We start from the raw sequence: 12,675 nt of genomic DNA on the forward strand, positions 1-12,675 counted from the left end.
GAATATTGTGCCTGACACAAAATAATAAAAAAAAAAAACTAAAATATTTCAAACATCTTATGCGCTATAATACATCAAGGCAAACGTTTAATGATATGTTATAAGTGTTATCCGTGAGGCTAAAATAGCAGATCTACAAGCTTGTAGATCTTCTATTTTCAAAAGATTTGTATACATTTAAAAACTTGTGAAATAGGACATTCTGCACAATGAGTACTTTCTACTTTTGGTTTTTTTAAGTATATTTTGATACCAATATACTATTGTACTTTTACTCAAGTAAATTTCTAATTCAGGACTTTTACTTGTAACAGAGTATTTATACTTTATTGCAGTGTTGATACTTTTACTTGAGTAAAAAAACATCTGGAAGCACTGTTTGTTTTAATGTAGTTTTAATCAGGCAAAGCGGCGGACAGCTATGAGTATTTGAATCAACTGCAGCCCTTATACCTCACTAGCGTTGCCATGTCTGCTTATTATAAGCAACATTGGGCTTGTTTTTCTGTAAAGTTGCTTGTAAATATTGCTAGATATGGTTACGTTTTTGTTAGGCTTGTTTCTAAAGTGTAGTTGATTATTTGGGCTTAATCGATTCTTAATGTCGTTTAAACTAGTGGTTCTAAAATATTTCATGTCAAGGACCCCCAGATTAATATGTAATTATTATTCAAGGACCCCCCCATCAAAAAGAATATTCTACATTTTTCACTTCAAGATGTTTTTCGGAAAATAGCAGACTCACAACGCGTCAACGCGTTGTGAGCTTGTAGATCTGCTATTTTCATAGACCAGGTTGCTTGTTTCTCTCACGCAATCTGGCAACACTGGCAGCAGCAGGCAGCATGCTAACACTTATTAGCATTTAGCATCTGTGCGTCAAACGCATAGCAGAGCAGAGGAGGGAGCAGCTTAATGACATGTGCATTTTATTTTATAACATTTATAATATTATCAGTTGTTTGTGAAGGGTCAGAACACAGCGACACGATTATAAAATATGTTTTTTATTAATGTTAAATGTGTTTAGTTTGTAACGGTAGCTCTACGGTTTGTTTACTAGTTACCGTAATATTAGTAGAATATGCGCAGCCGATATTCGGCTAGGTTAAAAACAAACGGGGTTAAATGAATCAGGCCCCTCTGTGGTATTATTATTATTAGTATTAATTATAATAGTTTATACATCATGGTGGTGGAGGTGGAGAGTTTCTTTGGGGTCTACATGCTGTTCTGCACCAACCCCAAGTTTAAGGGGCGCATCTACATCGGCTTTACGGTCAACCCGGAGCGGCGCATCGGCCAGCACAACGGGGGACGTCAGAAGGGCGGAGCCAAGAGGACCAGTGGGCGGGGACCCTGGTATGATGAAGTATTAAACTGAGTACATTTACTCAAGTATTGTCTTTAAGTTGGAAAAAAAAAAAAAGTTGAAGTACTTCCAATTCTTTTTATACTTTTACTTCTACTCCACTACATCTCAGAGGCTTTTTGTAGTGGTGGTAAAAGTATTTTTTTTTTTACTTAAATAAAAGTATCAATACTGCAGTGTAGAAATAAATACTCTGTAAAAAGTCAGGAATTCACAATTTAGTTGAGTAAAAGTACAAACGTATTGGTATCAAAATGTACTTAAAGTACAAAAGTAAAAGTAGTCATTATGCAGAATGTCCCATTTCACAAGTTTCCTCATGTATAAAAATCATTTGAAAATAATGCATGGTGAGCTTGTAGATCTGCTATTTTCAAATGGTCAAAATGTATATAGGGCTGAAGTGGTTAATGATTGTTTTGTAGTAATAAGTAACTAGTAACTAAAGTTTGCAAATAAATGTAGTGGAGCAAAACGTACAATATTTGCCTCTGAGATGTAGTGGAGTAGAAGTAAAAGTATTGGAAATTGTAAATGCTCAAGTAAATGACAAATACCTAAAAATTGTACCTAACTACAGTACTGGAGTAAATGTACTTAGCTACTTTCCACCACTGCACTGTACTATTTGCAAACTGTTATTTAAGTGTTCAATCAATAAATGATGTGTAGCAATATGCTGCAGGGCCCCATATATTATGTGTGCAATGATTATTGTTTTTGTGTGTGTGATTACATGTTTGTTTGTTTGTTCTGTCCAGGGAGATGGTTCTCATCATCCATGGCTTTCCATCGGACATCGCAGCCTTGAGGGTGAGGTTTCTGTGGTCTTTCTGTACTTCATATAATAATCTTGTTATATATAGCGATGTCCATGCTAAGGGTTTTGACCTCCCTCCCATCTGTGCTCATTCGTATCAGAGGTGATGCAACTTTGATGATGGAGAGGGCCACCATGTTTCCACACTCACTCCATACTATAGGCCAGGGCCACATGGCATATACTCAGTGTCGGGCCATTCTATGTCACACAGAATAGAGAACAGAAGTCATGACGTCACTCGTTCATCCCCTGGGTCGTAGAAGTAATTTCTCTATGGAGAATAACATTGGGTCGTCATAGAATCGTCTCATATAAGAATTGTGGTCCAAAAATAAACAGACTGTCTCGGCAATATTGTTAGGGAGGAGGTTCTGTATTGTTTATGATAGTCAGTCACTTATCCCATTTAGACCTGAGGCCGATTCTAAAAACGCCTTCTAAAACCTAACCTAAGATTTCTGAAAATGTTCAAATTCTTACTAAAAAAATGTATACAACATGATGTTGCTATATGTTATAGCAACAACTAATGAAACACAGAGGTGGCTCCCGGATTCAAAGGTATAACAACGTATAGTTGGCAGCAGGTCTAAATGGGTTAAATTTGATACAGTCTGTTTCTGGCGAAAATTTAACTACCGGTAATTCGGCCGAAGTAACATCAGCGTTTTCTCACCGTCAGTTGATGCTTCATATCCATAAGAGTCAAACCGCCGGATCATTTGTTTATTTTTGGAACACAGTTCTTATTTGACGCGATATTAAATACGTCTATGGGGATTCAGAATGGGGGTGGAAAACCACGAACCAGGTAGACAAACCTAGGATGTGTAAATTTACGTCAGTCTTCGGTGCTCTATTGCAAAAATAGCAGATCTACAAGCTCGAAACGCGTTGCACTGCGTGTAGATCTGCTATTTTTGCTATTTTTGAATTGGAATTCAGATTTTTTTTGGTGATATTTTTGTATTGGACTCCTGAAAAGTAACACTATTATTTAATTTCAAATGCATTTACTTATACTGTATGTTAACTTTATGAACTTAAATACAAACACATTGGACATAAACAAGACAATAGAATTTTAATACTAGTCATTAAGCTACTAATATAGACTGAAGTAATTAAAGCGGGTCATGTTTGCATGTTAGGAATCATAACAGCTGAAATCAATAATATATCACTATTCTGATATTAACCTGTGGGCCGCATTAAGTGAAGGTGGGGGGCGCATGTGGCCCCCGGGCCGCCAGTTGCCCATGTACAGTATGATTTGTATGGACGGTGGGGGATATGTTTTATCCTGCTTCTGTTCAGACTGAATTAAATGCATGCGCCTCCTTTGTGGAAATGTAGTTATTTAACACTTATTTTAACAAACGAACACAAACAAGCAAACACTTACATCCCCTTTAAAGCCTGTTTACATACAAGTACTATAATGCTGAAGCCCTATTGTATATACCAAAAAAAAAGAATTGGCAATTTTTGAAAACGAGGCAAAATAAAATAATATGTCGTATGGTTCCATTGGTCAGTTTGAGTGGGCACGGCAGCACCCCCACTCCTCCAGGCGTCTGGCCCATGTGACATATGTCTCGTGTCGTTCTATTGGTCAGTTCGAGTGGGCGTGACAGCACCCCCACTCCTCCAGGCGATTGGCCCATGTGACATATGTCTCGTGTCGTTCTATTGGTCAGTTCGAGTGGGCGTGGCAGCACCCCCACTCCTCCAGGCGTCTGGCCCATGTGACACATGTCTCGTGTCGTTCTATTGGTCAGTTCGAGTGGGCGTGGCAGCACCCCCACTCCTCCAGGCGATTGGCCCATGTGACATAATGTCTCGTGTCGTTCTATTGGTCAGTTCGAGTGGGCGTGGCAGCACCCCCACTCCTCCAGGCGTCTGGCCCATGTGACACATGTCTCGTGTCGTTCTATTGGTCAGTTCGAGTGGGCGTGGCAGCACCCCCACTCCTCCAGGCGATTGGCCCATGTGACCCGGCGGTCCAAGAAGGAGTCCAGCCTGCAGTTCCACTGGCGCGTGGTCTCCAACATGCTGCGGGTGGCGCCGTGGAGCCGCCTGCCCCTCACCACGCGCTGGCTCAAGCAGGAGTACAGGTGAGCTCTCAGAGGGAACTATTTGAGGAAATAGCAATTAATTGTTCAATAATCTTACAGTTTATCTGAATACATGTATCTGTTGAAAAATAGCAATCCGTAAACAGTGAATTATTTGTCTATTTCAGTTATTTGTCACCAGTGGTGGAAAAAGTACTCATATTTTGTGCTTAAAGGGGAATTTTGGACTACGGTTTTCTTACCTTTTTTTTTTGGTGAGATCTGACGTTCATAGTGACAGAACACTGTAAAAATAATATTAAAAAAATAATAATAGGTCTCGCTAGACGAGATCAAAATCTCGAGATTTCGATCTCGTCTAGCGAGACTTCTGTTTTTTTTTTTTGGTTGCGTACTGTGAATGTCAGATAAAAAAAAAACGATTAAAATACGAGATCTAGTGCAAGGCCTATTGGCGCACGTTTTAAGCTGTGGCGGACCCGGGATGGATTTATGAAATGTTTCTACTAAGATATCATAACGCCATAGAAAAGGTAAGAAAACCATAGTCCAAAATTCCCCTTTAAGTAAATGTATCAACACTGCAATGTAGAAATACTGTGTTACAAGCTGTAGAAATACTGTGTTACAAGCTGTAGAAATACTGTGTTACAAGCTGTAGAAATACTGTGTTACAAGCTGTAGAAATACTGTGTTACAAGCTGTAGAAATACTGTGTTACAAGCTCACAACGCGTCGCTATGCGACGCGTTGTGAGCTTGTCTCTCTCTCAGCTAAGGGGTCCTTGGCCTGAAAACGTTGAAGACCCCTGCACTATGATGCCAGATCTACAAATGGACCTGGCATCTGTCTACTCCAGTGGTTCTCAAACTTTTTCGTGCCAAGGACCCCCAAAATTATATGTATTTGGTCGCGGCCCCCCATCTCAAATATTTTGCTCCAGGGACCCTTAGAAGCAAAGGTTTGTGTTTCAAATGTTCGCTTAAAAATGTATATATGTTCAAAGGTTTGCACAAATGTTCACGATTTTTCAAACATTTGTAGATCTGCTATTTTTGAATAGCCAAAGTATAAAAGGTTAAAGTGGTTAAAATTATTGTGATGCTATATTAACACATCTCGCTGGGGACCCCCTGGAACCCCCCCCACGGACCCCTGGGGGTCCCCGGACCCCACTTTGAGAACCAATGGTGTACTCTACTGTACGACAACTGTACAATGAATGGTCCAGTAAAATGTCCTGATGGTTGTACTCACACACAGGATGGACTTTGAGCCTCTCCTCCAGCCTCCGCTACACGTCCCCATCGCGTTCGGCGCCGTCCGCGCCAAGAAGAAGCAGCAGGCGGCGGCATCGGCGCCACCATCTGGCCAGGGAGAGGAGGACGCACCCCGACTGACATCTCTATGCTCCATCTGTAGGAAAGCTGTGCAGGTACACTGTCTGCAGCATGGGCCGGGTTCAGATTATGGGTTTTACATTATATATGAAATTGTGATATGACGCTACGCGATATTGTGATAGGGTCACTTAACCCTTTAAGACCGGGGAAGCATCTGTGTCATATTTAGATTTATTTGGCTATTCAAAAATAGCAGATCTACAAGCTCATAGCGCACAGAGTGCCGAGCTTGTAGATCTGCTATTTTTGAAAAATTGTGAACATTTGTGCTAATCTTTGAATATATATACATTTATTTCACGGCAAACATTTGTAACATATTTGCTTCTGGGGGGTTCTACAAATGTAGTCTTCGAAATCCTGCAGTTATTTGAAAAACGTGTGTTGCTATATCAGTGGTTCTCAGACTCTTTCATGTCAAGGACCCCCAAAATGATATGTATTTGGCCACAGACCTCCATCGACCAAAATATGTTGTTCCAGGAACCCCAAAAGCAAAGATTTGAGTTAAAACATTTCCCCTTAAAAATATATATATATTCTAATATTTGCACACATGCACACAAGATTTAAAAATACATATTTCATGAAATTATATTTTTGAATAGCCAAAGTATAAAATATGTAAGTGGTTACACAGATGCGTTCCCGGTTTGACTGGGTTAACGTGCTTAATTACATGACTGACGTGGTGTGGGTCCTTCAAGAAAATTGACAGAAAAATGTAAGAGTGAATCCACCGTTAACCCATTAAGACCGGACCGGGAACGCATCTCTGTCATTTTAGATTTCTTTGGCTATTCATATAAAAATAGCAGATCTACAAGCTCATATAGCGCGGCACCGAGTGCCGTGCTATGAGCTTGTAGATCTGCTATTATTTTTAAATTGTGAAAATTTGTGCAAATCTTTTGAATATATTTTTAAAGCGAACATTTGTAACTGAAATGTTTGCTTCTGGGGGGGTCCCTGGAACAAAACATATTGAGATGGGGGTCCACAGCCAAATACAGATCATTTTGGGGGTCCTTGACATGAAGAAGTTTGAGAACCACTGATATAGAAACATTAGTTTTTTTTTTACAAATGTCTTCTAAATCCTAAAGGTGGTTACACACCGGCGAATATGCGAATATACGCAAAATTCGGACTTGTTCCGAATAATTAAAATATGCTTTTTCGCTTTTTCGCTCCATGTAAGCTGGCATTGACTTTATAAGATTTAAAAAAAACAACGTATTATTCGCTTGAAAAAAAGGTGTGTAAGGACCTTAACCATTTAAAAATTGAAAAAAACAATTGGAAGACATTTGATTATGTTCAAAGATTTGCACTCATTTTTGCGATTTTTCAAAAAAATAGCAGATCTACAAGCTCATAGCGCGGCACTTGGTGCCGCGCTATGAGCTTGTAGATCTGCTATTTTTGAATATCCCAAACAAATCTAAAAACGACACAGACGCGTTCCTAGATTGAATGGGTTCATCTCAAGCGAACCGGTTGCTGACACACACAATCATATCCCCCCTCCCATCCCCCCTCCCACCTCTCCAGCCCGCAGATCAGCTGACCTGCTTCCACGCCTCCTGTCACATGAGCAGTCACATGACGTGCCTGGCCAGGCACTTCCTGAAGGCGGAGCCGGGTCACGTGCTCCCGGTGGAGGGGGCGTGTCCCCGCTGTCGCCGGCCTCTGCTCTGGGGGGACCTGGTGCGGCACAGGAACGGTTGCTACGGCGACCTGGAGGACGATGACATCACGGCCTCGCAACAGGTCGGCCACACACACACACACACACACACACACACACACACACACACACACACACACACACACACACACACACACACACACACACACTCACACTCTCTCAGAGTTACAGACCTGTAAGGGTCCTATAAGAGGGTTTAGGACCCATCTGTGGTGAAAGTTTTTCTTTCCGTCGTGAAAATGTGTCTTTCGCTGTGACGCCATGCTGTGGAAAACACGCCCATAGGCTAAGCTTTGCAGGACGTGCTGTGATTGGCTAGCGAGACACATGATGAAATGAACGTCGAACTTCGCAGACGCGCTGTGATTGGCTAGCGAGACGCATGATGAAATTAATAATAATGTACAAAATATAAGCGCGTCACTTCGCAGGACGTGCCGTGATTGGCTACCGAGATGCATGATGAAATGAATAAATATCACATAACATAAATATCAGCGCTCACTTCACACTGGGTGTGATTTTTGAGCGGTGTAGCCGCTCCTATAAGTGGGGTTGGGACACCTCATTAGTACACCCTTCGCTGCACTGTGATTGGCTCATAATAGCACACCCCTCTACATTAGTACACCCCTAGCTGTACTGTGATTGGCTGACTCTATTGGCTGACTCTATATTCAGCACTGTGATTGGCTAGCGAGACACATGATGAAATTAATAACCTATAAATAGGACTATGCACTTAAAAAAAACACTTTTAAAAAAAAGTGAGCTTCCATCACTGTGATGACCACACCTCCATCACTGTGATGACCACACCGCTCTCTTCACACTGGGTGTGATTTTTGTTTTTTTGCCGGACCTAGGGGGCAGTGGTGGGAAAAGTACTCAAATTCTTTACTTAAGTAAAAGTACCAATACTGCAATATAAAAATACTCAGTTACAAGTAAAAGTCCAGAATTAAAAATGTACTAGGGTAAAAGTACAAAAGTATTGGCATCAAAATGTACTTAAAGTACCAAAATTAAAAGTACTAAATATTTGAAAATAGCCGATCTACAAGCTCACAACGCGTCGCGATGCGACGCGTTGTGAGCTTGTAGATCTGCTATTTTCAAATAGCCTAGCTATAAAATAGGGCTATTGTCAGGGGTGCACATAACTGGTGCGCAGGTGCGCATGCGCACCCAAAATAAAAAATGCGCACCACATCAGGCGACGCGAGGCGCTTTTGCGCACCAACAGCTGGGACAGGAATTTCCAAGCTTTTATTTTTTAGCAAAACTAAAAAATAAAAGCCTGGAGATCGAGGCTAGGAATTTCCTTCCTGAAGCCACACTCACACAATCACTCTAAAGCACCCGTCGGCCCCATGTACAGCCATTAGGCACAGGGGTAGAGATATGACTCGCATCGCCTCGCATTGCCTCGCTGCATGCACGCAGCCAGCAGCGGCTGTTATGGCACTCGTCACCGATGATGAACGCACCGTAATGGTGCAAAATATGCCGTGAACGTCCCAATCTGGCGGATAAAATCAGCGCAGCAGCACAGGGCACCAACCTTGGGGGCTTTATCTAACAGCGTGAGAAAAAAAAACGGCGAAAATCGGCGGAATTTAGAAGCAGGGCGTCCTTTTTTTCTCGCCCCCCCCCCCCGTTGACAAAACTGTCCGGTGGGCACCGTGCTGAACCCCCCCCCCCCCCCCCCCCCCGTTGACAAAACTGTCCGGGCTGAACCCCCCCCCCCCCCGTTGACAAAACGGGACGGGCGCCATGCGCACCAAGTCACATGTCCAGGTGCTCTTCTGCGTACCAGACCTAAAAAGTTATGTGCACCCCTGGCTATTGTGGTTAATGTATGTTTCATTATATCATAGTTTATATCTGAAAAGTAACTAGTAACTAAAGTTTTCAAATAATTGTAGGGGAGTAAAAGTACAATATTTGCCTCTGAGATGTAGTGGAGTAGAAGTAAAAGTATTGGAAAATGGAAATACTCAAGTAAAGTACAAATACCTCAAAATTGTACTTAAGTACAGTACTTGAGTGTATGTACTTATTTACTTTCCACCACTGCCAGGGGGTCTGGCTTACATGAGGCTTTGTACCTGTTTTCTCCATACATGGGCATGGTCACTTTGTCCTTAGGACCCAGCCATAAAAGTCTGTCCCCCTTTCGTCCATATATGGGCATACACACAGGCTGACACGTCATGTGATGTCTGGGTCTGGCAGAATCAGGTCTCCTGGTCTTGTTATTTTACTGGAGTATTTCCAATTTTCAGTACTTTTACTACCCCACTACATCTCAGAGGCAAATATTGTACTTTTACTCCACTACAATTCTTTGACTACTTTAGTTACTAGTTATACTCTGCAGATTATTACATTATAAAACATACATTAACCACTTCAGCCCTGTTTCATACACAGGCTATTTGAAAATAGCCGATCTACAACAACGCGTCGCATGGCGATTGTGAGCCTGTAGATCTGCTATTTTCAAACATTTTTGTACTTTTTACTTTTGGTACTTTTAAGTACATTTTGATACCAATACCTTTGTACTTTTACTGAAGTACATTTTGGATTCCGCACTTTGACTTGTAACTGAGTACTTCTACAATGCAGTATTGATACTTTAAGTAAAGAATTTGAGTACTTTTTCCACCACTGGTCATAACTATAGGTCAAGTGCTACGGGCGGAGGTGGAGTCATGTTTGTGTGTCGCGTGCTCTGATTGGTTGGTAAGACGAAAGTAAGCTCCGTTACCACGGAGATGCACCCGATGGGAACTACGCACCAACACCATGTTCACCCACTTTTTTTTTTACTTCTGTAAACCTTGTGACGTGACGATAAAGATGACTCTGATTCTGACTAACTGTACATTCACTTCCTTAACCCATTGAGACCTGGGACGCATCTGTGTCACTTTTTGATTTGAGCTAAAAAAAAAGCATTATTTTACACTTTGGGCTATTCAAAAATAGCAGATCTACAAGCTCATAGCGCGGCACCGAGTGCCGCGCTACAAGCTTGTAGATCTGCTATTTTTGAAAAATCGGGAAAATGTGTGCAAATCTTTGAATATGTATATTATTTTTAAGCGAACATTTTTTAACTCAAATCTTTGCTTCTGGGGGGTCCCTGGAACAACATATTTTGAAATGGAGGTCCGACGCCAAATTTATATTGTTTTTTGTGGGTCGTTGACATGAAAAAGTTTGAGAACCACTGATATAGAAACATACGTTTTTCTGAATACTGTTGGGATTTAGAAGACATTTTGTAGAATGGGCTTCAGGTCTTAATGGGTTAATGTTTACATGTTGTGGTGATGTTGTGTGTGAGTGGCAGACCATGTGAATGATCATAACGATCATGAGAATGTCATGAGACACAACGTGGTGTCATTTGACTCTTGTCACTCAAACCATCATTTTACCTTAAAGGGATAGTTCACCCCCAAAACAACTTTTTTTTCTATCAATTAGTCACCCCATGTAGACTTGAATTCATGGATATTTTTTAGTTTTTGTCGCATTCCTAAGCCAATAATTTGATGACCGGCGGTGGCTCCGGTAGGAGACACAAAGAGTTTCAACTTTGAGTCTCCTACCGGAGACATTAGCATCTTTCCGCATCGCCGATCACATTATTGTCTTAGGAATGTGACAAAAACAAAAGAATCTCCATGAATTCAAGGCTTCATGGGGTGTGAAATTGATACATTCTTTTTTTTGGGGGAACTACTCCTTTAAAATCAGCTTAGAATGTGTTTAGTGTTTCTTTACTCATGTTGTGATGTTTTCCTCTACAGAGTCACTGGACAGACCAACTGCAGATGTGAACCGTGTGTGTGTGTGTGTGTGTGCGTGTGTGTGTGTGTGTGTGTGTGTGTGTGTGTGTGTGTGTGTGTGATCCTACTCATGGATTAATGCTACATGAAATCACAGATGTGTTTTTTTATGTCTTTGTAGAAATGAATTGTCAATAAATATTATACACTTTTTGTATGAAATTCCTTGCATTAATGTATTGAACGTTTGTATCTGTAGATTTCACCTCTTTGTCTGGAAACAGAGGCTTTATGTGTAATTTATACTTCGTCCGTTGTATGGCGGAGTCGAATATAGATCTACAAGCTCACAACACACAACGTGCTGCGATGTGTTGTGAGCTTGTAGATCTGCTCCTCCTTTTGTGTATCATCATCACCAAATGTCCAGATGTGTCGTGCGGCCACGCCCTCGTTTCTGGTCCCACTTGGAAGAGGTCGGCCTCTGAGGGTCTATAGATCTGCTATTTTTGGGGAGGATACTGTATTTAGGGTAGGGGGGGTATTCAAAAATAGCAGATCTACAAGCTCATAGTCCTATGAGCTTGTAGATCTGCAATTTTTTTAATAGCCAAAGAAATCTGAAAATTACACAGAAGTGTTCCCGGTCTTAATGGGTTAATATGTGTAAATATTATTCATAATGAATCCCACATCGTCTCAAAGTTCCTCCAACAATGTATTTAAAAATGCAGTGCAGCTTTGAACCCACTAAAAGAGCAGTAAGAATATGTCAAGATTTGTACTTTGACCACTGGAGCAACATATAGACCATAAGAATTCAAGCAAAAGGACAATTAAGATTAATATCGTCGCTGTCCTGCAGAAACCTTGAACTTTCAAGGAACTTTTACTTCTCAGGAAACGTTAAAAAAAACAAGACCAGGAGACCTGGTTCTGCCAGACTCAGAAGCAACAAATTCCTAGTAGGCAACACACCTACAAACCACTTTATAAGTGAACAGTGTAAATCATTTTAGGCATTTTGTGTGTGTGTGTGTGTGGCATTTTGTGTATAGGGGTATTTGGTTGGTTGTAGATTTATAGGCTAGACCAGCAAACCTTCCAGTCTGATTACATTCACCTGTCCCTTGTCAGTCAGTGCACAGAATAGGGAATAGGCTCTATCCACAGCAGCCACATTGTGAAGACATTCACAGGTGTGTGTTACCACTGATACTAATGAAGGCTCTGTTCCATTTAGTGTAGCACAGTGGTTCTCTGAGTTTTCAATTTCCATGTCCCCCATAACTCATGTCCCCCATAACTCAAATGGAAATGTACAAATGGAACCAAATGGAACCGTAAGGGTCCATTTGGTTCCATTTGTACACTCTCAGAGTTACACACTCGTATGGGGCAATTTGGAAATCCCTTACGGAACCATGAGGGTCCCTGGACCCCACATTTTAGAGCCACTTGGTGTAGCAGAGTGTTTCCAGT

The 12,675-nt window shown here is 41.3% G+C and overlaps 2 protein-coding genes across 2 annotated transcripts in view; one reads left to right on the forward strand and one right to left on the reverse strand.

Annotated features, from left to right (window-relative positions):
• LOC311034806 (uncharacterized protein) overlaps positions 1-12,675 on the reverse strand; it is a 313,846-nt gene that overhangs the window by 223,455 nt on the left and 77,716 nt on the right. The window lies entirely within an intron of this gene.
• slx1b (SLX1 homolog B, structure-specific endonuclease subunit) lies at positions 884-11,349 on the forward strand. Its single transcript, XM_084043814.1, has 6 exons — positions 884-1,362; positions 2,134-2,185; positions 4,140-4,312; positions 5,537-5,708; positions 7,231-7,449; positions 11,215-11,349. Exons 1-6 carry the CDS (start codon positions 1,190-1,192, stop codon positions 11,242-11,244), a joined length of 819 nt encoding a protein of 272 aa, XP_083899940.1. The 5' UTR covers positions 884-1,189; the 3' UTR covers positions 11,245-11,349.

This window comes from Gymnoscopelus microlampas (genome assembly GCF_963454915.1).
Source record: "Gymnoscopelus microlampas genome assembly, chromosome: 19".
Taxonomy (NCBI): domain Eukaryota; kingdom Metazoa; phylum Chordata; class Actinopteri; order Myctophiformes; family Myctophidae; genus Gymnoscopelus; species Gymnoscopelus microlampas.

Bases quoted from the DNA above. Each gene is read 5' to 3' on its own strand.
- slx1b (XM_084043814.1), top strand. From the start codon at position 1,190: ATGGTGGTGGAGGTGGAGAGTTTCTTTGGGGTCTACATGCTGTTCTGC. The intron at 1,363-2,133 runs GTATGATGAAGT...TGTTCTGTCCAG, and splicing joins ACCAGTGGGCGGGGACCCTG to GGAGATGGTTCTCATCATCC. The intron at 4,313-5,536 runs GTGAGCTCTCAG...ACTCACACACAG, and splicing joins TGGCTCAAGCAGGAGTACAG to GATGGACTTTGAGCCTCTCC.